The following is a 26170-nucleotide window of genomic DNA, read 5'->3' on the forward strand; positions in this document are numbered from 1 at the left end:
GTCGAGACGTCGAAGCCGCCGCTGTCTTCTTCTTGCTTTGTCGAAGATACTCATTTTAATTTATTGTTTTTTGTTTCGTGGCTTGATGAGTGTTTTTGTGTTTTGGTTGCATGTATACGTACTATTTATATATAGGTTTTGTATGTTAATATGGAAATGTGAATTTTGGGTCTAATTTAATTTAGGGCGTGACCGATTTTGGTAGTTATGGTAGGAAAATTTTATGGCAAGGCAATAATATACGGAGTATTGTTTGTTTTTGTAAAAGTACATAATACTAGTAAATTATTTAGTACCTTAATTGTTAGAGTTGTAATTAAAAAAATTATATTTCTATTATTTTTCACTAACACTTGTATATGCACAATACCCTTCGGCCATGTTTGGTTGCTGAGAAAGTAAAGTTGACAAGAAAAATGAATCCTTGAGCATCGTCTCTTCTACATTTGCAACGGACGCCACCACGCATACGTGTTTCCAATAGTTTGTAGTAGTTGTTGTTGGTTTTGGTTGCATCTTTGTCCTCGCAATTGCCAAAGCTTATGCGAAAGGGATAGACAGATTTGGAGGCTATATTGAGACAATATTGTACTACTATGTTGTAACGACCCGCTAAGCCGATATTATTATAAACAATATATTATTAGCTTGATTATCTATATAAGTAACTTTTATGCGATTAAATCCGAGCTACGTTAGATTGTCGTTTGTTTGACGATAGGGAAGTGAATAAATAAATAAGACCCCAAAATTTAAAATTTTAATGTCTGATACATCCAACAAAAGTCCAACGGAAATTTAATTTAATACATCCTACGTTCTAAGCAAATCGGGAACTTCAACGCGGACAGTCATAAACTTGAACCGATCATACCTACACCAAATTAAATGAACAAGTGAACAAATACTAAAACAATTACTTTAATAAACAAATAAAATATTAAAAAAAAAAGAGAGAGGACAGATCCAGTGGATCGTTTTTTTTTCAACACATCATTTAATGCTGCATTAAAACCGTTCCTTCCCCCTCACTCCATGAATCTCTTCCATATCTATCAACCACATCCTCTCTATAATACTCCTTCACAATCGGTTTTTCCCAAATTTCAATTCTATGCAACAAGAACTCTCAAGAACAAGAATTATCTACTCAATCAAATTCAAGAAACCGTGAACCAAATTTGAAAGACGGAGCTATCGGTTGTTTTCTCAAACTCTGTTCAAGGTATAATCCCTCCCAACTCCAATTCCTTTTTAGTATATCATACGGGAGCATGCCATATAGTTTAGAACTCAAATATCTACTAGAACGTACCACTCAGAAATCGAACCAAATTAAAAGAAACCAACACCGAAATCAACACCGAGCAAACTTTAATAATCGAATACCCGCTGTGATTAACCGAAAATGCGAAAGAACGTAATTTTGAAAGAGAACTTATCATTTTGGTGAAAATCGGTGTGGTTCGGGTTTGTATCAGAGTAGTTCGGGGCTGATTCGGGACTGTCCGGATACTTGCGGAGTTGCGCGAACGGAGGCTGATCGGTACAACGGCAGCGATGCGCACAACGGCGGGAGGAGCTGCACGAGGTGATAACGGGATCCACGACGTTGGGGAGGCCCTCGGCGACCGCGGCTGAGGCAGATCCGCAGCGGTGGTGGCGGCGGCACGACGGAGAGGGAGACGAAGGAGAAAGGCGACGCCTTTCCCCTCAAATTGTGACTCCGCCGAGAGGGAGAGCACTCTCCGGAGGAGGGCGTTCGACGGAGGGAGTGAGCGGCGAACGGCGAGACATGCAGCAAGCGGCGTAGCCGGCGACGGAGAACTCGTCGGAGGACTCGTAGATAACTCAGGCAGCAACATTTCTAGAGAGAACTCGGCGGGAGGCTCAACGGAGAAGATGAAGGCGAGACCTTCTTCTGTAACAGTAGGGTTTTGGGGGAAAATGAGATAGAGAAATAGGGAATGAGAGAGAGAGGCGTGGAGAAGGAGGGGATTTAAAATTGTGCCTTCTGTTTTCTTTTAAAAAAAACGAATTGGGCCTTTGCTTTATTTAAGGAAATTGGGCTTAATAAATTAATTGGATGATCTATTTAAGTTGGGCTCCACTTAAATTGTTTTGGGGCTTTAGAATATTAATTTGAGAGATAAGGTGGAGAATTTGGGTTTTGTAAATAAATCTTTGGGTTGATAATTGAATTAATTGTGGGGAATTGTTTAATTAATTTGAGAATATTTCCAAGGCCGAAATAAATATAAATTCTCGGTGGGAAATTATTACGATAAGTTAATCATGGGATTAAATAAATTTTTTTAAGAGTTATTTAATTAATTTCGAAATAATTTTGAAGTATGAATAATTTATCCCAAGTCCGGAAAACATATAATTTTTCTTAACAAAGGGAAATAGTTGCGATAATTCAATTATGCGCTTAAATAAATTTTGGGATTTTTTTTGTTCGATATTATGATGGAAAATACGAGGATCCAACAGAAGAATTATGGGCGTAAGCGGCCGACCAGCATCGCCTCGCGACGCCTCGGGCGGCCGCTAAGGAAATGGAAAGAAAGAGGGAGACGACGTTCTCAAGTCACATAAATAATTAAGTTTAATAAAGAAGTGCTATTAATTAAATTTCCCAATTTAATTAATATGCAAGCTTCTAAAATTTTCTAACGGTGAACAAATGATAAAAGAAATAAAGTAGGGGCATGCATTCCCCGCTCGGACTAGTGTACACAAGCTACCTCTGACATGTTGGGCAAAGCAGGTGACCGAGGAAGATGGCCACCTTCCCGGCACAAGGATACCTCTGACATGATGGGCAGAGAAGGTGACCGTGCGAGAACACCATCTCGACGGCACAATGTGATCAAATATGGCTAAGTACAGGAAAAGGGCCCAATGTGAATATTTTTAGTAAGCTCGGGCATTTTCAATAAACACCTCGAGTGTTACTGTGATGATGGCTTGACAATATTTTCAAATGTATACTTGTATTTTTCGGCAATGTGTTCACTGAGTACTTTTGTACTCAGCCCTGCATATATTTCTAAATGTGTAGGTTGAGCAGCGAAGTGGTGGGGGAAGTGCTATTGAGACAATACATTTAATTCAGTCAGATTTTGACTCTCGGAGGTTCATGTCTTCATACATGGAACCGCGTTCATTTGCTTCCGTTGTGCATTTTAAAAGACTCAAGTCTATTTTGTTCAAAACTCTGATATTTTGAAATTTTTACAAACAAATACTCGAGTTTTCATGATCGAGTATCTTTTCTTCTATGTATCAGTACTTGATTAGTCATGTCTCGCAATCAATGTTTGATTTTATTTCCCCTAAATTCTATCCCCGCTTCTTATACCCCCACCCCTAGTCACGGTTCCCCGACTATGCTATCCTTAGCAAGTGCGGTCGTGACATATGTTACTATGGCAGTTAGTGTATCTGGTGTCGCATATACTGCATGAGATCTGACTGGAAAGCTCTCGGATGATCTTGATTGGTTTCAGCCGGCTCAAGTTATTGCTTCTCGAGTTGCTTCATGGGCCTTGTACTTAGTAGGGTCAGATGCAGAAAAAAGCTTAGTTGGTTTATCTAAGTTGTTGCTTCTCGAGTTTATTCATAACCTTGTATTGATTGGCCGGGTTAGATGATGGATGCATGAAAAAAACTTAAAAATTGAAAATATAATTAATTAAATGTATTAAATAACATTTTTAAAGAACTAAATATTTTGTTCTCGTGATATGATATTTTTCGTAAGCGTGTGTAATTTTTTCCCAAATCTTAGATTGTGATAGATCAATCATTGAATCTCAAGACTACTCACCGAAAGAATATTTTTAATTTTTCAACATATATCAAAAAGTCGTATACGAAAAACATACTCTGGCAATGTCCTCAAACACCGACGGATCGCCGCCGTCGACCTCATCGGCGGCGGCAAGAGACTGGATTTTCCCTTCATACTCATTCGTCCACTCCACGCATAACATCCGGAGAACCCCCAGAAGAAGGAGATTCTCTTCCTACCATCCACCGCCGTCGCAGCAATTCAACTCCACCGCGCCGGCGTCCTCATCCGAAGACGCCTCTAATTCCGTCACCACTATCTCTCCGAGTCATAGACCACAGAGTTCGGAGTTTCGCAACTACCAGAAGTCAACGAGGTCGGTGGCTGGTCGTCCAGATGAACCCGCGGCAGCTCCTCTCAAGTCGAACGACGCCGTTTCTCCGGAGAAGATATTTTCGAAATTTTTTAGAGGCGGCTTGAGAATTCGACCGCAGCTTGCCTTTTCTATTTCAGTGAGTTAGTTCTCTTCTCTACTCCGTGTGTTTGTGTGTGTGTTTAGCAACGTACAACTCTGATACGCTGAGGTACTACTTTTTATGTGCTCTTATCTTCTGATGTTGATGTTTTGCAATGCAGATAGTGACAACGGTGTTATCTTCATTGTTAAGCAAAAATTTTACATTGCACAAAGAGGTTGCTCAGTTGCAGGTAGTTATGGTAGCTACAAGTTCGTTTTGTTCACATTTCTCATTTGCATCGAAATGATTTTGTGCTGTGTTATAGTAGTATCAATTTATGGGGATCTTTCACGTGAATTTAACAAAATTGAACAACGCAGTGCATTAACATAAGGAAACAAGAGTTGTTTCTATAATTGGCTATTTGCTATACTATGATGCTACTCAGCTGCTGGTGCTTTTTGTAACTTATGCATGATCCATAATGATCCTGTAAATTTGTCTCTACTTTTTTCTCTTGATCACATTTCTTAACAAAGGATGTTGCTGTAGGTAATATGGAATTATTTTTTTCTAATGTAGAGTTCCAATTAATGCATTTGATAGAAAACTTAAAGGCAGAAAAACAGTTCATGAATTATGATTTGGAGACACATATAACATGAGTATAATGGAGTTGGTAATGAAAACAATTTGTTCCATTACTTAGCTGTTAGTACAAGAGAAGCTACCATTTAAACCAGTTTTATTTGGCTATAAGAGTTTGAACTCTGGATGGAAAAAAGTCTATATGCTCCCATGGGTAAGAAACAAAATGTTACAGTCCACCATTCTGGTGGAGTTAAACATGTGTTTTGCGAGTAGTTACTTAAATACACAAAATAAGATACGCAAACTACAAAATGTACCTGCATTGTCCAACTGTCGTTTTTTTATCCTTAATGGATACAGGCGTAGGTCTTTTCTGTTTTGAAATTACACGTGACTACTGCATTTAGATGTCTCGTACCCCACCAATTGGTTGGAGGGGAAGAGTCTTACTAACTGACTTGAGTTTTGTCGACAATATATATGCTATTAGTTATCAGTAGTGCTTCTTTATAAAAAGTACTACTCCATTTGAATTGAATTATAAATAAACTAAGTTCTACAATGAAGTGATTGCATTTCCGGTATATATTCTCTGTCAGTTGCAAATCCTTGAGTATAGATGTTCACACTTTCTGTTGCCTTTATGTAATCTCACATATGCTCTCTACTGTACTATCTAATTTTTATTTCTTCACCATCATCTGTAGGGTCAAATTTCCAAGCTTAATGTTAGACTCAAACTATGCAATCTTTTGGACTCCCCAGACATACACAACTCGACCCTGCAGGATGTTTCTCTTGATCCAAGCAAGAGCCTGAAAATTGCAGCATTACTTGTTTCAATCATGTTACTAGTCCTCCCACTCTTTTTCTTGAAGTATGTTGATTATATTTCAAGTTCAAGAAGACAGATTGATAATAACTCAGAGGAAGTTTCTTTGAACAAGCAGCTAGCATACAGGGTTGATGTCTTTTTATCAGTTACACCTTATGCTAAGCCTCTAGCATTGTTAGTTGCTACTTTGCTGTTAATATGTCTTGGTGGATTAGCACTGTTTGGTGTGACAGATGACAGCTTAGCTGATTCCCTTTGGTTATCATGGACATACATAGCAGACTCGGGAAATCATGCTAATTCTGAAGGCTTTGGTTCTAGACTAGTGTCTGTATCCATTAGTTTTGGTGGGATGCTTATATTTGCTATGATGCTTGGACTAGTTTCTGATGCGATTTCTGAGAAGTTCGACTCTCTGAGAAAGGGTAGAAGCGAAGTTGTTGAGCGAAATCATACTCTTATACTTGGGTGGAGTGATAAGTTGGTAAGCTCTCGTATTGTGTGTCCTGCTCTGAAGAGGAAACTGATCCTTGGCACTCAAGTTCATGCTCCTGGTCATTCTTCTGTAGAATGTCTTCATTCATTTTAAAGCACTGTTGTTTTATTCAAACATGGTTCTAAATTTGTATTACAACTGCTAAAGTGATCTTTTTATCGAATTTCGTTTCCAGTGATCATTTTCAAATCATCTTACCATAGTTAATGAGAGTTTGTGTGAGGAATTTTGGTTTATTGATTGTAATTGACATATATTTCATTTTCAGGGATCACTTTTAAATCAACTCGCCATAGCTAATGAGAGTTTGGGTGGAGGGACTGTGGTTGTGATGGCAGAGCACGACAAAGAAGAGATGGAGCTTGACATTGGTAAAATGGAGTTTGACTTTAGAGGAACATCTGTCATATGCAGAAGTGGAAGCCCTTTAATATTAGCGGACCTAAAAAAAGTATGCCCTTACAATTTCTTTATTTTAATGCGTATTATTCTATGACAGTTCTTTATTTTAGACTAACTCTCAGATGCTAGAAATTAACTTCATTAATTTAAGTTGCTTTTAATTTACGACTACACATCTGACTATTTAATGTATAGATACATGTATTTACATGTAAATGTTTTGTTTGTTAGTGTGTATCTTGTGGCTGGTCTAACATAATAATTTTTAATGAACAAACTAACTGGGAGATGTTCCACAGGTTTCTGTTTCTAAGGCTCGAGCAATAGTTGTCCTTGCTGAAGATGGAAATGCTGACCAGGTTAGTCAAATGGAGAATGAGTGCACCCCAACAATAAAACAATGTAATTTTATTTATTTATTTTGTAATTTTGCTAACATTTGAACTTTCTGATGCATGTAGAGTGATGCTCGTGCGTTAAGGACAGTTTTAAGCCTTACAGGAGTTAAGGAAGGATTGCAGGCTCACATAGTGGTTGAATTAAGTGATCTCGATAATGAAGTTCTTGTTAAACTCGTTGGAGGGGACCTTGTTGAAACTGTTGTGGCACATGATGTAATCGGAAGGCTGATGATTCAATGTGCTCGGCAGCCAGGCCTCGCGCAGGTCACCTTCTACGTTACTTCTTGTTTGTATCATTAAACAGAAATAATTGCTGCTTTCAACATCATATATTGATTGTTAAATGAAACTCCCTGACACTTCTACATGGTTAACATTTAGCTCTACTTTTCCATTTTTATCTTATTACCTTCTGTAAACTGCAGTGCAGATATGGGAAGACATTCTCGGGTTTGAAAATTGTGAGTTCTATATTAAAAGGTGGCCGCAGCTGGATGGAATGCAATTTGAGGATGTTTTGATAAGCTTTAAGGAGGCCATTCCTTGTGGGGTGAAGGTAGCATCTAGTGGTGGAAAGATTATTCTGAATCCTGACGATTCTTATGTTCTGCAAGAAGGGGATGAGATTCTTGTTATTGCAGAGGATGATGACACATATTCTCCAGCAGATCTGCCAATGGTATTTCTCTTTTCTTTGCTAATATGTTTTAAGTGTATATTTTCTTGATGGCTTCCGATTAACTATTCTATCATAAGAGATTTTAGCTGATAGTTAAATTTGTTCTTCTTTTACTAACGATAAAGCCATCATTATTTAAGCTAGTTATACACTCTAAATTCGTTAATAATTAAGTGGCTCTTTGAAAACTTTAGAATTGGATGTGAATATAACCTTGAATCCATGAGATTCTCTTAGCAATATTCTATTTGTATTTTCTGCATCTACTGAAAAGGTCCATTGATTAATGTAGCATTGCTCTTTCCTTCGATGTGGGCACTATGCTGCTTTCCTTTTCTTTCCTTCAGCATGGGTACCATCTGGTGGCATTTGCATTATAGTCTTTACATGCTCCATATTGTTACTGGTTCATGGGAGAATGAAAGTATGTCAAACGATAGCTAAAACTTGAATAATGACTGGATTCGTACAAGCATCTTATCTGACAAGCCACACCTCAGCTACATGCTTCAGGCCCATGGATATGCTTTTCTCAACCGTGTTACCAGTTCTATATTGTGCTATGGAATATTAAAAGCCACTATCATTGTATCAAATGATTGTCTAAACCTTTCTGGAAGCAAAGAACTGCTAGGACTTCTGCTATCCAGTTAACTTCAGTAGTTCCAGTTAAATTATACCCTTTTCAAATCAGACTACTTCCAAGAATTTTGCAGTCCTAAATTCCTCAATTTCTTGTAATGAGAATGAAGTCTGGGGAGCTTATATTTCATAGTGGTATATCACATTAAAGCTGACCCTAATAATGAAGAACCTAAAGTGGAATGGTAGGCTGTCAACTGTTGAAAGGCATGGTTTAGGACCAGTTCCTACCATGGATTTCAAGTCAGTGGGGCATACCATGGATCAAACTTACAGACACACAATAATTTTATTATTCAGGTCAAAGATGCCAAATTCCTACTCGTTACCCCACTGGCAAGGAAGCCTCAGAAGATTCTACTTTGTGGATGGAGGAGAGACATTGATGATATGATTGTGGTAAGCCCTGTTTATAGAAGCTCCTAATTTATTTTCTTCTTCAACTGGGTGCTGCAGGTTCTGGGAGGAAATTTACCCGAGCATGAACTAATTCAAAAGTCTTTTGAGCGGATTCTTCTTTGCGGTTGGCGGAGAGATATGGAAGATATGATAACGGTAGAGAATGCCTTCAGAACTTCTCCAGAAAAGTTGAAATTTCTAGGGAGGCAACTGGCTATTTGCTGTTCTAATAAACTTCCCATAATGTGACTACAGTCCTTCAGTGAAAATATAATCAAATTTTAATCTCATCTATTGTTGTTAATACATCCATTTAAAATTACTAGATTAACACTTTCCAATGTCACAAGAAACTCGTGGGTTTGTTTTAGGTACTGGATGCTTCTCTAGCACATGGGTCTGAGTTATGGATGTTCAATGAGGTTCCTGAAAATGAAAGGGAGAGAAAGCTTACAGATGGTGGCCTTGAGATTGACCGTTTGATGAACATCATACTTGTCCATCGCGAAGGAAATGCTGTCATAAGGCGCCACCTAGAAAGTCTTCCATTGGAATCATTTGATTCAGTAAGCTGCATTTACCTTTACGTACATCTTCTACAGAAATCATGTGCTGACAATTAACATGTTATAATTACAATACCATTACTTTCTTCAGCAACTGATCATTGTTCACTGCTGCAAACTATGTTTCTTCCTAAAGTTTCTAGTTATCATTGTTGTTTCTACCCTGCAGATATTGATTTTGGCTGATGAATCAGTAGAAGATTCTGCAATTCAGGCAGATTCCAGATCTCTTGCCACACTACTGCTAATACGTGACATTCAGGTAACCTATTGGATAGGGGATCTTCAATGTAGTTGTCATGTGACCTATGAAATTACACCGACTCTTCATTTATTTTTCATGTTCCCCTGTTGATATTGTGTGAATTTTGATTGCGATTTCTTCATGATATATTTTGCAAATCACAGATTTGGCGCTTAGCAAACTATCTTTTGCTACTATTTGTTGGATTACTTCTGAAGTCTGGTCGCACTCATAATGAACACGATTTCCAATGCACAATCCTCAAAAAATTCTGTTGGTCTTAAAACCCTCTTGAACTATACTCAATATTTTGCCTTGATAAGCAGCTAGGATTTAAGCTATGCAGCTGGTATTACAATATCGACTTCAAAGGCTACTTTACCTTTGTCCTTAAACCGATTTACTCATATCTACTACTCCTATGACCTGCTTTTGGCTTTCTTTTGCATTTTTTTTTTTAAAAAAAACTTGGTGCCTCGTGGACCTTTTCTTTGTGGAAAAAGATAAAAAGAGACACATAGATAACTAAAATTGATAAATCGAGCTGCCACTGTAAGCGGTTGTGTTGTGCATATGAGCTCAATTTGTGTAGAGAAGATATATAGGATAATGATGAGATCAAAACATATGTTTGTTTTCTTTTTGACCGACTTGAAAGCAAAAATGGCTTTTGAGATGAAACTAAACTAAATTTCTAATCTGGGTTTGCAGGCAAAGCGCCTTCCATACAGAGAAGCTATGGCATACCAGACCCATAGAGGTAGCTTCTCGCAAGGTTCATGGATTGGGGAAATGCAGCAGGCTTCAGACAAGTCGGTTATTATCAGTGAGATACTTGATCCGAGGACCAAGAACCTACTATCGATGTCAAAAATCAGTGATTATGTTCTGTCAAATGAGCTTGTCAGCATGGCACTGGCCATGGTTGCAGAAGATCGCCAGATAAATGATGTATTGGAAGAACTTTTCGCTGAAGAGGTAGGTTTCTGCTTGTGGAACATATGTTTTATGTTCCTTTGCAAATAAAATAACAAGAAGCTTTCATTTCTTACAGGGCAATGAGTTGCACATAAGAGCAGCAAACTTATACATTGAGGAAGGTGAAGAATTGAGTTTCTATGAGATTTTATTACGTGCTCGTCAAAGAAGAGAGATTCTGATTGGATACCGCCTGGCTGACACAGAGAAAGCTGTGATCAATCCTCCTGCCAAAAACGAGAGAAAAGTATGGTCACTGAAGGATGTTTTTGTAGTGATAGCTGAGAAGGAATGAGTTACGCTGCTCTATGCTTGTCGGTATGTGCTCTCCTGTGTGCAAGTAACGTGTCTCGAAGGCTTGAGCTCTGGTTGTTGCATCCGAGATATTGAAGTTCGTTGGTTCGTAGAGTTGAGTTTGGCTTGAGCAAAGTGGGCGATCGATCACCTTTTAAAGCGTCTTTGGAGGGAAAATTCATTTTTCCGTACGTCATTACATATATAACAACACTTGTACAACAAAAAATACTAGAGTTTTTCGATTCCATCATATATCAACATTTTTACAATTTCATTTTCAGCCTATTGGATTGTCAAACAAGAGCACGAGCTTGCATAATGAAAACACTTGAACTGACATCAAAATATGAAATCTAACACAAAAACAAATCTCAGTTTCACATTGTGACTTTGATTGGACAAGTATGCGCTCACATAGTAACATCTTTTTTTAATGAGACACATAAGAGGTGGGTGGCAGAATATCGTCGTTGAAGAAGCTCACTAGCAAAGAGAGCATTGCTTGCTTTCTGAGGTTTGCTAACTTTCAGTTTTCATTGAATAGGGTAACAGGGGCCCCACAAGATTTAGACCTTATCACAGATCAACCAATGAAGTTTGAACACCAAATTGAAGCAAAGTCAACAATATCCACAGACCAAATTTCCTGGTGAACTTAAAAACTAGGTAAATAACCATGGCGAATATAGTCCCTGTTACTCCTCAACCTCTACATTCACTAGAAAAACATCAAATTTCACATATCCATTTCGGAAATTCTATGCTTGCACCACTGCAGTTTCACATCAGAAAACAGCTGTGCAAAGAAGGTTTGCACCTACATTTACTTCTATAATCTTGCACATGCAAACTTTATCGGTACATAATTCATCTAGTGCAAATTCTTTAGATGTTTGGTTCCAATCCAAATTTTGCTATGATTTTGTTGATGGTTGTGCATTTTTATAACATTTTGCCTCCTTGATTATGTTTTCTAAGTTCAAAAGTGAAGTGCAGGATGTTGCACTAGGCTTACCAGGAGTAGTGTTGGGACTGAGTATTGTTGGTGGAAATGCATGGGGAGCCGCTAGGCTGCCGCCACCACCAGAGGAGAAAAAGGTCCAAATGTGACTGGTTTGGCAGGAAAGGTTCTTGCAAGCAAGAAGAGGAAAAAAGCCATGAAAGACACTATTGCTAAGCTTAGATATAAAGGAAAGGTCATTGAGGAGACACCAAAATAGGGCATGTTTACCAGAATTAGCTTGCCTACCTGATTCTGTTCATTGCCAGAAGCTCACCTGATTGTTGATTGACATGGTAGCATAAGCAAATGAAATGTAATGGGGAAGAGTAACAGCACATAATGGCGCAAACTTCTTGTTGCCAATCACTTCTACCAACATTAACAACTGCTGGTATTGATAAAAAGATACTGTATATCACAAAGTTCTGACCTGCAACGTGCCATTCTTAAAATAAGTACATAAATGGGAGTCAAATGCGGAAACAGTTTGCAACATCATTCAAGACATGTACTTCACATAGGCAAATGCAATAAAGGAATTCTGTGTTAGGAGTGATAAAACAAATATAGTATATCTTGATCGAATATATCAGCCTTTCAGGCTTCCAAAAAATCTAGAAAGGGGCAAGGGTCCATCAGCCTCTTTATCTCCTTTGCTCGAGTGCTTAGATCTAGATCTTGAGCTTTTCCTTTTCTCCTTCTTCCTTCTCCTCGATCTTTTTGCTTCTCTCTCGTCATCGTCAGTGCTTGATGTTTCCGATGAACTTGAACTAGAATCTGACGATCTTCGTGAATGCTACAACCAAGCCAAGTGTTGAGTATTCAGTTTGTTAATATACTAAATGATGCAGTGATGTAATGATGCAGTTTGTAACTCGAATATTAATAATGCATGTATACCTAATGATGCAGTGATTTAAAACTCGAACATTCAAATTGTTCAGTATCTATCAGGTGTAAATGAATATATGGGAGAGGAGAATCACCTATTACTATACACTTTCCAAAATACCCAGCAAAACTCACATACTCCATATGATATAACAGGGGCAGGGGTGGATGAATTAAGTTGAGTGGACAAAAAGAATTGTACAAAAAAAATTTGGGGGTTAAATAAATAAGAATGCATTTATCTAAAGCCCCCTACAATGCCTAAGAAAGATCCATTCTTGCAAATAACCAAAGTTGTTTATGTTGATAGAAGGCTACCGACATCAGCTATAGCCTATATGTACTATGAAAACACTAATTTCCAATAATTTTTCGTGTTATAAACTACTCCCTCCGTCCCACTCTAAGTGGATCATTTCTACTCTTGCACGGGATTTTATGTAGTTTTGTTTTGTGAGTTAAGTAGAGAGAATAAAGTAAGAGATAGGGAAAAAGTAGAGAAAGTGATTTTTCTATTTTTAGAAATGTGTCATTTAGAGTGGGACATCCCAAAAAGAAAATGGTTCACTTAGAGTGGGACTGAGGGAGTATATGAGATGGCATTTGGAAAAAACTTAGCAGTTAAAAGGTTTATGTACCTTCCGCTTCCTGCTGCTATGCTTTCTCGAATCTCTATCCTTTTTATCTGCAAGAAGTCAAGAACACTCAATAATCAATAATTTCATAAAGCTAATGGACAAAATTACCAAATTTATTACCCTTTTTGTGGCTGCCTTTGCTGCTTGAGTAGTTACTCCCGCGAGCAAGTTTACGTGCCCGTTCAGCATCCAGCTGAGCTCTATACTCTATCATCATCCTGTCTTTATCTGCTTCCAATTCTCCTTTTTTCAACGCTTCTTCCTAATAATTGCAGCATTAGATCTAGGCACATACAAACGACAAATAAATAAAACTTGGTAGAAATGAACGTTTAGTCTCAACAAGAAATCAAGGAAAAGTGGTAGAGTTTTAAATTAAACAATACTATGTGGTAGAATGAATACTGCAACTAGCAGTAGAAGAGTCCCATCATGAAAGACACATTGTGGTAGTACTTTGATCTAAATCTTATCATCTTATAGATTGTTTATATTCTGTCATTAAATGATGTTATAAACATCTCATTTGCTAAAGATAATTACAATTCTATCAAATCAGCCACAATTAGTTCTGACTCCTGAGATAAGTTTATCCTTCCCATCAGAAATCATCCTATAATAATAGATCTCCCGCTCAATATAGCATCCAAAATAATTACCAAAACCACCTCTAATTTACTCTTAGGGATTACAGCTAAAAGAAGTCATTTTGTCAAGATTAAGTTTACAACTACTACAATGACAATCAGCTGCAAAAATAGTTTTAAATTTATTTTGATTGCTCCCAATCCTACTACTACTAAGGTTAGCATAAATTCACATGTAATTCTTTTTATCACACCTCATGTTTGAAAGGCACGTCCCCTTGCACCTAAAACTTACGAGCCTTTGCACCTTGGTGCAGTTAGCACCTTAAATTACTATGGTGACAAATTATACTATCCAATGATAATATAAGGAACAGTCTATTACGGTCCCTTTCAATTAGACTATCCCATCCAATAAGTCCAAGGTCACCCCAAAGAGCACATGTTTTCCCGTAGTTACATTGTTTCTATTACTCATCCACAACATTAATGCTTCAAGATGTTATCAGCAGTATGCCAAAGAGAAAGGTGAAACATCAGGTCAAAAACTAATATGAGAAGAACAAAGTATAACAAAAAATGCCAGGAGAATGTATAAAGATTGTAGAAAAGACATGAAGAGAAAGCTGAAAAATGCATAGCTCGGTAGCTCACCTTCTGTTTCTTTTTATACTCCTCCCATGTAACTGTATGCGAAGTTTTGAGACTTGCCAAACGAGCAGCATGCCACTCTGGTGAATGAAATGAACTATCAACCTGAAACTTTTCTCATCAGATATATTTCCAACACACACACACTGGTGAGAAGATAACACAATAATTTTTTGTAATAAGTTTCTCCATAATGCAATTCTAAGTATGTAGATATGTGTGTCTGTTCTAGAAAACAAGAAGATTTAAGTGATGCAATTTTCTTTTTTACACAACTATATTGAACAGAGAGCATGTTTTTTATTGAATGAAAAAACTGAAGAACTATATCTCCACAGCAAACCACTAGATTCCAATTGAAGCCTGCACGCTTTGAAGATTGTAACTGAACAACAAACAACTTGACCAGAAGCAATGAGGGAAAACACAAAATGAAGTAAAAATCTCAAGATTATTACTACACAGCTCCCTCCCCAAATCGTGCTCCAAATACCTAATTCGAGAAAAACTAGTAGTATTACTTAATTTCAATACTGTTCATCGGTTCCAATCAGTTCAACCTAATTAAAAGTTTTCTGCTAAAAACGACAGATTCATAAAGGTTCCAAATCGTATTCCTTATATAGACAAATCACCGACATATTTCAATTCGTTCATCAACAAAACAAAGGTAATAGATAGTGAAGCAGTAAGGAGGTGACGAACCAAGCCATCCTCAGCCTCTTCAGGGCCGGCTGAGGTCGAGCCTAGCCGGCCTCTCTGCATAGCTTTGTAGGCTTGATTTTTCCCCATTTTCTTTGTGCATGAATTTTTGTGTATTTTGCGATATTTATTCACTCTACATATGAAGGGCAAAAGATTGACGGGAGAGGGAAACTAATTCAGATTTTGAACATTCATAGGAATTAAATCTACAATTTATTGTTATTTTTAAAGTCGCTTTTAAACTGATAATACTAATAGTAGTATATAATCAATTTTAAACCATGATCGGAATTAAAATGGAGAGATTTCAGAATATGAGTTTTAATTTGCTAATTTTTTTAAATTTGAGATTAAATTTGAAATTAAATCCGTTTACCATTAAGGGCTCGTTTGATTCGTAGATAGAATATAACAAGATACTTAACTTAAGATAGTGTTTTCGGGCCGGATGTAAGATAGTGTCGAAATATGTTTTTTAGTTGTTTGATTGATAAGATTGTCTCTAAAATGATTGTGTAGATAAAATGAAAAAGGACAAAAATACCCTTGTTACAATTGGTAAATATATTTTGTAGTACTACTACTCCTATAATTTATCTAAAATTATGCTTCATTACTTAATTGGTCTTTAATTATCATTGGATATTAACATATTATATCTCAAAACTGCCGTAACGGTTGTGTAAATTAGGTCACTAATTAATCCAAAAATTAGCTAATTATTAAGTACGCTAATTTTGTAAATTAACTGAATTAATTTGTGTTGAATAGCAAATTTTAAATTAATTATTGAGGAAATCAATAGTGACTTTCTTGTTGCTCTAAGACAAAACACCAGTTGAGGAAGAAGCTCAGCTCTATCATCACTGTCTCAATTCGAGCAAGATGAACACATTCAACCATCACAAAAATCGAATGAACTATTACCAAAATTCCAGCAAATTAGAGCAAAGCACCCTTTGTCCTATTTTGAGCAAAAAATAATCAACTGAAATTGAGTAAGAACCAGGAGAAAGAAGAGGCTTAGATATGAATATCAACAAGAAGAGGCTTAAAACAATAAATCCAACAGGGGAGAAGGACCGACGGCGGCTGTTGGGAGGAACGGTCAATACCGTCGGAGTCACTAAACTCCACACGACGGCGGAGAATGTAGCCGAACACAGTCCGATGGCTGGGGCCTCCTAGATGATGCAAAAAAAGAAGTTTCTGAAAGAGAAGAGAGAGAGCGGCGTGTGGAGAGAAGATGGGAAACAAAGAGAGAAGAAAAAGGGGTAAAATTGGCTATCATATTCCAACAGTTCACAAACCCACCAAAATTGGTGGGTTAGCGTTTTCCCAGATTTTGTGTTAGCACGCCGGCCTAGGCGGGCTTTAGAGCATCCACAATCGTGCTCTTGCCAGCGGCACGGTTGTGGGCCCGGGCAGTACTATTCATGCCTGCTCTCTGGCAAGAGCACAACACCCACAACTGTGCTCTTCCGCAAGGACGAGCACAATTAATATAAAATTCAATTAAACAGAAACATTTCCATAATATTAAAATCCATTTAAAAACCACAATAAATATTACAAATTACAAATAAAATTAAAAAATACATAATTAAAATCCTAAAAATTAAAAATTACATAATTAAACTCCTTAAAATTAAAAATTACATAATTAAAATCCTAAAAATTAAAAATTACATAATTAAACTCCTAATAAGACTACGCATCCGGCGGGATCAACCCCAATTGTTTTTGGAGACCTTTTATCATGGTCTCGTGTGTTTCAAGTTGCGTGGGGGTCATAGATGACCTATCGGCCATATTGAGTTGGCTTAAGAACATCCACAGCGAGTTGTTCGGGGGTGGAGGTGGCACATAGGGAGCGGGAGCGGCTTCGGGAGTGGCTTCGGGAGTCGAGCCGCGACGACGGTTGGCCGCCGCCTTCTTCCTTCCTTGGGGGCGGCGTTGGGAACCGCTCGGTCCGGCGTCGGGGCTACCCAAGTTAGCTCCGGCAAGTTGGCTAGCCACTTCTTCCGAGCCGGAGTCGGATAGGGCTACCGACCTTGATCGTTTGGAGGAGCCGCTAGAGGAGGATGTTATGCCTCCCTTATACTTCGGGTGCGTCCGCGTCTCCTGCCAAACGTTAAGATATTTGAACGACTTACCGTTCATGGATTGGTAGGTGCTCAGCGCGGCGGTGATGATGTCGACCTCGCTTCGGCCGCTCCCGGCATTCCGGGACTCCTGGATGAAATAGCCGTTGAACTTGCCAATTTCTTCGTTGGCTCGGCCGATGCAGTTGCGCACCATACTCTCGTTGCGCTCGATCGTTCCCGGCGGCCGGTTTGCATTGTACCGGCTAGAGACACGCCACCAAAAGTGATCGCCGGATTGGTTCGTTCCAACCACCGCATCTTCGGAGATTTCCAAGTACGCCTTGAACAATCTTTCCATCTCCGCCGGTGAGTACGGTGTGCGGACACCGGCGCGAGATGGAGGAGTCGGCATTTGGGAAGGGGCGCGAGGCCTAGGCTTCGGTGTCCACCCGTAGCGCCCTTCAGAGGCACCTTGATCGTCCATTGGGTATGGCCGGTAGCCACCCGGAACGCCCGAATCTTGGGTGAGAGGAGGGGCCGAATATTCCGTTTCCGGACTAGGAAACGGTTGTGAACCGAACCATTCGGGGTTCCAACCGTGGGAGCCCGAAGGGTTATCGTCTTGGCCGGACATAGTGATGTTGTAGGGTATGAGAGAATGAAGATGAAAATGGATATGAGAGAATGGAGATGAGAATGGATATTGGAGAATGATGATGAGAGTTGTGTAGTTTGATGTGAATTTTTGGGGTGAAATTGAGGGTATTTATAGATGAAAGTGTGTATTTTTGGGGTAAAAAAAATGAAAAAAAATTAAAAAGGTGTAAAAAACGGTTATAAACGGATATATTTTTTTGGGGAAGTGAATTTTTTTTTTATTTTTTATCGGTTTTTTTAATAAAAAACCGATTTTTTTTAAAAAAAATGTTTAAACACAACGGCTTTGCCGTTGACGAATGGGAGCGCGCCACGTGTGCGTCCGCTGGCACGGACGTGCTCGATACATCGAGCAGCGCCGTGCCAGCGGCGCGGACGGCGGTGGCGACGGACGCCACCGCTGCGCATGCTCTTATACATTTTCTCGAGCCATGAGATAGTACTTTCAAGACAATCAAACCTCAAATAATTTTCACTATCTAGCTTTTTCCAACTATTTCTATCCAATCAATTGAGACATACAAATTTTTCAAAATAAGGAATTTTTGCTTTTTTTTTAATTATTTCCTTTTTAGTATTATTATTATTATTATTATTATTATTATTATTATTATTATTATTTCCTTTCTAACGTTATCAATTGACCAAATTATCCCCTAAAATTTGGACCCAAATTTTAAAAATCAATTATGTATGAGAGTTATACTTATATTTATTTGAATGCAAAGACAATAAATCAAGGTTACACTAACTATTCTTCAAAACAAAAAGGAACACTAACTATACTATCTTGAATGAAGGTTACACTAACTATTTCTACACAGTATCCAAAAAGATATTGCATGTTATACAAAGAATGCAATATATAGTACTCCTTCGGTACAACAATAGCAGTCATATTTGATATGAGCATTGGTTTTAAGAAATGTAAAAAATAGTGGATTGGAAAAGTTAATGTGACATGAGGTACACTTTTTATATTAGTTTTATAATAAAATGTGAGTACAATAAGTTAATGGAATTTGAGACCTACTTACCATTTATAGTAAAAGTAAAATGTAACTCTTATTGTGGGACAGACCGAAATAGCAAAATATGACTTTTTTGTGGATCAGAGAGAGTATTTATTTAAAACTAGAGCCGTCTTTCACCATATTGACAAAATCCACAAGAAAAGAAATCAATACGGAAGTAAACTCAAACTAAAGCAAGGTTTCACCAAAATGCATGGGTGAAACCCTAATTCGATGAAATCTTCAATTGGACCATTGTTAAAATCAAACTGAACTATTTTCTCTGCCACCATAACTAGCACAGCAGACATGTTCACTAATCCAAGAATCTCACCAAATCCTTTAGTGGGACTATCACATGCTGATGGTTTGGCGAATTTTTGATGGTGATGAATGCTGGAAAATACAGATCACGACACAGAGATTTACGTGGTTCGATTTACTGAGGTAAATCTACGTCCACGGGAGGAAAAGAGGGCAGAGTTGTATTGCTTGATCTGTTTTCTACAGCTTACAATACAGACTTGCTATTTGATATTTTATCTCTCGAGAACTTAACCCTTCTTTATCTGATCTGAGTTCTATTTATACATTGAACTAAGATCGTGGCTTGCATCACCACTAATGATGGTTGTGAATGTCGTGGAGGTCATGGAGATCCTGCATGGGTCCACTATCCTGCATGAGATCCTGCATGAGTCCACTATCTCTGTGCTTGGTCCACTATCCTGCATGTGATCCTGCATGAGTTGACTATCTTCCAGTTCGGTCGAATACTGAGACCGAACTGCTGAGCTATTGCCGAGCAGCTTTTGCCGATCTGAGAGTGGAGCTTGATTGGTCGGCTTTTACCGAGCTGTAGGTCTTTCAACTCCCTTTAGGTCAGGTGACTCCGAATTCTTGGAGGCACTTATCGGCCTTTGCTGCCGAACTGCGTAGGCTAGATAAGGATCTGTCTCTGAGGGCAATCCTTAATTTTTTCCAGTTTAAGAGGAAGGGATCTTGGTTTTACTTGATCCCTTTACAGCCTTTTAGGGCCTTCTGCAAAACCAAATGGCCGAAATGGCAAAACCGCTTCTTTTTTTATAATAGGACAGCGGCTCCGGGCTTTCCCTGGAGAGGGCCGAAGTCCGTGATTCCTCATCCTCGGTTAGAACCGTTGGCCGAGCTCGAGGGCGAGCTCAATAAGATTCCTATGATTAGGAAACAGTACTCGGAAACTGAGCTCGTCAAGGGCGACCTCGTGTTCAATATCTCGTCTTCGGACGAAGAAACTGAGGGTGAGGATTTCTTTTTTATGCTTTACTGCTTTAGCAGCGAAAACTAACCTTGTTTCCTTGCTTTTCGGCAGTGAACATGCTAAATAAGCTCAGTCGCCAATCCTCTGAGTCCAAGGAGCCGGAACGGCCGAAAACCACCAGCTCGGCGTCTGATGCCGAGAAGAATCCGAAGAGGCAGAAGACCTCTTCTTCGGATCCAAGAAAGCCGGAGTCGACTTCGGCAAAGGGGAAGGCGAAGCTTCAGAGGCCCCCAAGAGCGCCGGAGAGAGACGTGGTCTTGGCGCCTCCTTCGGAAAATATCTGTGAGCCTTTTGCATGGCCCACGGACTTCGCCGAGGTGAACTTTCTTCTTGATTTTCTGGCCTTGCTTTTTTTCTCTGTATTTTTTGTAGCCCCTCTGTTGACTTTTTGCTTTTTCCATTTTCAGAGGAACGATATGCTCTCCAAGCTCGTCGCCGTCGAACTCTCCAAAGCATCCAACGACTATGCTGAGATGCAGAGGAAGTTGGCGGCTGCTTGTCACCGGGCCGAGCAGGCTGAGGCAAACTTTGAGAAAGCCAGAGCTGCTAGGATTTCGGCCCAGGATGAAGCTCAGTTTGCCAAAAACCAGATCGTCATCCAGCGAGAGCAGACGAAACGGAGGGATGCTGCCGCCGTGGTTGCCCAAGGAGAGGCTCTCCGTGCTTTCGCGGAGAAACTCTTTCTGAGCAACCAATTTTCGGCCTTTGTCGGTGATCTGCTGAAACTGATGACCGATAAAGCCGAGCAGGGTCCCGAAGTCATCCTGCCGCTGTACGGCCGAGAGATAGCAGCTCGGCTTCAGAGTCTGCCGGTGCTTGAGGAGCTTGCTTCGTTCTCGGTCCTGCTTTCTGCAGACCAAGTTCGTAGTTGCCGAGCTGACCGCGATGAGAACATGGAGGCTATCTTTGCCTCCATAGGGTCAGTTTCACCCGCTCCAATTTTCCATGGAGAGGGTGAGACCGAGCAGCATGAGCGGCAGACCGGCGATGAGCAGGCCGAGCAGGAGGCGCAGCAGATCGGCTACGGTGGCGCCGAGCAGGCTGGGGAGAGCAGGGAGGCCGAGGCTGAAGCTGAAGCAGACAAGGAGAAGGAAGCTGAACCTCACCGAGAAGGCGGAGACGAAGCTGGCGGAGTATGATTTCGTCTTCCTTCTCTTAGTTTAGTTTCTTCCTTCTTGTAAAACGGCCTTGAAGCCCTTGTGTAGAAAAAATTTTTTCTTATGAATGAAAAAATTCTTCTTTCTGCTCTTGTGTCTTCGTATAGCCTTTCGTACTCTCTTTTACTCCTGTTGTGGTTTACTACCTGCTCAGTAATCTGAAATGCCGAACTGACATAGCTGCTCTATATTCTGAACTCTTAAGGAGCTGGAGGTACTTCACTGGAAGCGGCTGTACTCTTCGGCTTTAGACGAAGCTGAGAAAAGAGCCATAGTTGACCAGGTGAAGAATGACGAACTCTTGGCTCGTTCAGTGAAGCTGGAGGCCGACAATAAGGACTTAGAGTCTGAAAAGAAAGATCTGGAGGCCGAGCTGAACACTGCCGTCGCTGAGAGGACTGCGTATGAGGATTTCATCTGCAGGCGCGGGGGAATGACCATCTCTGAAGTTCAGGAACGAGTTGACGAATTGTGGGAGGAGCATCATGTACTCCGGAGGAACAATGCGCTGGAGAGCTCGGCTTGCCAACAAGTCGTGAAATCATTGCGGCGCTGGGCTTCTCGGTACGACATCATTCTTTCCCGGCGTCCTTCAATCGAGAGATTCCTTAGGCATTTCCCGCCAACAGATGCTCGCACTCCAGCTCAAACTTCTGATTCACTTGCTCAAAATCCTACTCCAAGTCAGCAACGAACTCAGGAACAACCGGAGACGTCAAGTCGAGGACGGACTGAAGTTCGCAGAGGAGCGGTGACTATGAGTGAGCAAGATCGGCAAATGATTCGTGAAGAGACTCTTCGCCGCCGAGGTGCTAGAGCTTCTCGGGCTCAGGGAAGAGGCGGCAGGTCGATCAGAGCATCTCGTCAACCTGCTTATTCTTCAGCTGCCCGGAACGCCCGAACTCGGCTTCATGGGGATTTTGTGAATAGATGGCTCAACTTTAGCAACCAGGGACAGTAGAATAGTCCTTTGTAATGGCGTAACGCCTTCTCGTAGGGCAGCAGAATTGTATGCCGAACAAGTTTTAATAAATGAAATCTTCATTTCGCTTCTATCACTGCGTATTTACAGCTCAGCGAAAAAAATTTCATCGTGCTCGTCCTCGGTCTTATGAAGTAAACTTCTTTGACCGGACTCGTCCTCGGTCTTATGAAGTAAGCTTCTTTGACCGGACTCGTCTTTGGCCTTATGAAGTAAACTTCTTTGACCGGACTTGGTCCTCGGTCTTATGAAATAAACTTCTTTGACCGGACTCGGTCCTCGGTCTTATGAAATAAACTTCTTTGACCGGACTCGTCTTTGGTCTTATGAAGTAAATTTCTTTGACCGGACTAAGCTTGTGTCCTAATTTGGGGATCGGACTTTCCCTTGTCCTAATTCGGCGAGTTTTATCGCGTGGATCGGACTTTCCCTTGTCCTAATTCGGCGAGTTTTATCGCGTGGATCGGACTTTCCCTTGTCCTAATTCGGCGAGTTTTATCGCGTGGATCGGACTTTCCCTTTGTTGCAGTTCGTTTCAGACGAACTGCTTGTTTCTTAAGCTGAATTGTGGTCTTGTATCCTCCTTAGAAGCTTGGACTCACAATCGTTGGCTTATATATGTTCTAAAAAGGGGATCAGCCTTCGAAGAACAAGATACCTCAGTAACATTTGTAAGAGACGACACGCACATAGACAGACAAAACGCACATAGACAAACAAAACGCATATAGACAAACATGAAACACAAGTAAAAAACAAAGAAAGCACATACCCCTAGGACCGAACTAGACACAAGACTGACTGACCGGACTGTCTCTTACAAATGGAACTTCATGAGGTTGGAAATGTACCATGTTCGGGGTGCTTGTTCTCCTGACATGTGAGTCAATTTGTAAGACCCTTTGCCGAGGACTTCTGACACCCGATATGGACCTTCCCATGTGGGTTCGAGTTTGCCCAGCTTTTCTGCTCGGCTTACTTCGTTGTTTCTCAAGACGAGATCTCCTACTTGAAATTGCAGCTTTTTCACCCTTTGGTTATAATACCGGGCTACTTGCTCCTTGTACTTGGCTGCTTTTATGCAGGCCAATTCTCTTCTTTCTTCGGCCAGATCTAGTTCGGCTCTCAGTCCGTCATCATTCATTTCTGAGGAGAAATTTAGAGTTCGGGGACCGGGTACGCCGATCTCAACCGGAATCACGGCGGGCGGGCGGCTTCTCAGGATTGAGACGTGGCCCCAATCGGTCTTGCACCGGAGTCCTTTGAATCCTTTCAAAAGGAGTTCGGCGAGGATGTCCCTGATCGCCAAAAGGAGTTCGGCGAGGATGTCCCTGATCGCTATGATCGGGCTTCCTCCCGTCTCCTCGGGATGAGCTGTCTAAAGACCGTTTGCGACGGTCTGCCTCATCGGCACGGGAGAACTGGTCCGCAATGTCCCACATCTCTTGAGCTGTTTGCGGACTGCATTCCACGAGCTTTCTGTAGAGAGCTCCGGGCAGGATTCCATTTTGGAATGCCGAAATAACAAGTAGATCATTGAGATTATCTACTTGTAGGCATTCCTTGTGGAACCTCGTCATAAAGTCGCTGATCTTTTCGTCGCGACCTTGACGTGTAGAAAGCAGCTGAGCCGAAGTGATTCGGGCTTCCGCTTTCTGAAAGAACCTCCTGTGGAAAGCATCCATTAGATCTCGGTAAGATCTAATGCTGCCTTGGGGGAGGCTATCGAACCACCTTCTTGCGTTCCCGATAAGCAGCTCGGGAAACAGCTTGCACATATGGACCTCATTGAGACCCTGGTTCACCATGTTATACTGATAGCGTCCCAGGAAGTCATGAGGATTCACTAACCCGTCATAAGTCATCGACGGAGTTCGGTAGTTCTGTGGTAAGGGAGTTCGGGTGATATCGTCCGAGAACGGAGTCTTCAATGCTCCGTACATGGCGAACCCGACATCTCTTCGGTATGGAGGAGATGGAGTTCTCCTGTGATTCCGGTACCGAGGAGGAACAGGAACATGTCGGGGTTGAGGATTCTTCTTCCTGGAAGACACGGCACTACTGCGGTAGTGACTTTCATGTCTGGATGAGGAAGGAGAATCCACCGTTTTCGTCTACGGCTCTTGGCTCTTTTGCAGGAAGGCTAAGAACTCATCCTGCTTCTCAGCCAAGAACAGCTTGACAGCCTCATTTAAATCAGGCTGCTGGGAAGACTCGGTGTGTGGACCTTTTGAGCGGCTTGTTCATTCATCGTGAAAACTGGAAGTAGATGTCTCCCGAGGCTGTTTTCCGGACCTGCGGGCTGGACTAGTTTCCTCATGGTTTTCACGAACGGTATTACGAAGCCTGCTTAGAATGCGGGCTTCGTTTCCCTCTTCCCCCACCTTTTGTAGAGCTTCTTGATTTCTTTCAACTCCCTTTAGGTCTGGTGACTCCGAATTCTTGGAGGCACTTATCGGCCTTTGCTGCCGAACTGCGTAGGCTAGATAAGGATCTGTCTCTGAGGGCAATCCTTAATTTTTTCCAGTTTAAGAGGAAGGGATCTTGGTTTTACTTGATCCCTTTACAGCCTTTTAGGGCCTTCTGCAAAACCAAATGGCCGAAATGGCAAAACCGCTTCTTTTTTTATAATAGGACAGCGGCTCCGGGCTTTCCCTGGAGAGGGCCGAAGTCCGTGATTCCTCATCCTCGGTTAGAACCGTTGGCCGAGCTCGAGGGCGAGCTCAATAAGATTCCTATGATTAGGAAACAGTACTCGGAAACTGAGCTCGTCAAGGGCGACCTCGTGTTCAATATCTCGTCTTCGGACGAAGAAACTGAGGGTGAGGATTTCTTTTTTATGCTTTACTGCTTTAGCAGCGAAAACTAACCTTGTTTCCTTGCTTTTCGGCAGTGAACATGCTAAATAAGCTCAGTCGCCAATCCTCTGAGTCCAAGGAGCCGGAACGGCCGAAAACCACCAGCTCGGCGTCTGATGCCGAGAAGAATCCGAAGAGGCAGAAGACCTCTTCTTCGGATCCAAGAAAGCCGGAGTCGACTTCGGCAAAGGGGAAGGCGAAGCTTCAGAAGCCCCCAAGAGCGCCGGAGAAAGACGTGGTCTTGGCGCCTCCTTCGGAACATATCTGTGAGCCGTTTTTATGGCCCACGGACTTCGCCGAGGTGAACTCTCTTCTTGATTTTCTGGCCTTGCTTTTTTTCTCTGTATTTTTTGTAGCCCCTCTGTTGACTTTTTGCTTTTTCCATTTTCAGAGGAACGATATGCTCTCCAAGCTCGTCGCCGTCGAACTCTCCAAAGCATCCAACGACTATGCTGAGATGCAGAGGAAGTTGGCGGCTGCTTGTCACCGGGCCGAGCAGGCTGAGGCAAACTTTGAGAAAGCCAGAGCTGCTAGGATTTCGGCCCAGGATGAAGCTCAGTTTGCCAAAAACCAGATCGTCATCCAGCGAGAGCAGACGAAACGGAGGGATGCTGCCGCCGTGGTTGCCCAAGGAGAGGCTCTCCGTGCTTTCGCGGAGAAACTCTTTCTGAGCAACCAATTTTCGGCCTTTGTCGGTGATCTGCTGAAACTGATGACCGATAAAGCCGAGCAGGGTCCCGAAGTCATCCTGCCGCTGTACGGCCGAGAGATAGCAGCTCGGCTTCAGAGTCTGCCGGTGCTTGAGGAGCTTGCTTCGTCCTCGGTCCTGCTTTCTGCAGACCAAGTTCGTAGTT

The 26170-nt window shown here is 41.1% G+C and overlaps 2 protein-coding genes across 3 annotated transcripts; one reads left to right on the forward strand and one right to left on the reverse strand.

Moving 5' to 3' along the window:
• Positions 1-3739: 3739 nt before the first annotated feature.
• Positions 3740-11067, forward strand: LOC121758799 (ion channel CASTOR-like). 2 transcript variants are annotated; one of them, XM_042154203.1, is made up of 12 exons: positions 3740-4311; positions 4436-4507; positions 5556-6167; positions 6448-6630; positions 6881-6940; positions 7043-7246; positions 7413-7661; positions 8604-8702; positions 9074-9268; positions 9438-9530; positions 10224-10490; positions 10567-11067. In XM_042154203.1, the coding sequence occupies exons 1-12, from the start codon at positions 3901-3903 to the stop codon at positions 10783-10785; spliced, it is 2664 nt and encodes an 887-aa protein (XP_042010137.1). In that variant the 5' UTR covers positions 3740-3900; the 3' UTR covers positions 10786-11067. The 2 variants fall into 2 exon arrangements, with proteins under 2 accessions (XP_042010137.1, XP_042010136.1); XM_042154202.1 differs by lacking the exon at positions 8604-8702 and adding an exon at positions 8760-8858 and having other exon boundaries at positions 3747-4311.
• A 1136-nt stretch (positions 11068-12203) lies between these two features.
• Positions 12204-15452, reverse strand: LOC121757098 (protein FAM133-like). Its single transcript, XM_042152581.1, has 5 exons — positions 15263-15452; positions 14561-14662; positions 13440-13581; positions 13320-13366; positions 12204-12586 (listed from the first exon to the last, which is right to left on the reverse strand). Exons 1-5 carry the CDS (start codon positions 15347-15349, stop codon positions 12380-12382), a joined length of 585 nt encoding a protein of 194 aa, XP_042008515.1. The 5' UTR covers positions 15350-15452; the 3' UTR covers positions 12204-12379.
• Between the last annotated feature and the right edge of the window lie 10718 nt (positions 15453-26170).

The sequence above is a fragment of the Salvia splendens genome, chromosome 12 (assembly GCF_004379255.2).
Source record: "Salvia splendens isolate huo1 chromosome 12, SspV2, whole genome shotgun sequence".
NCBI classification, from domain to species: Eukaryota; Viridiplantae; Streptophyta; class Magnoliopsida; order Lamiales; family Lamiaceae; genus Salvia; species Salvia splendens.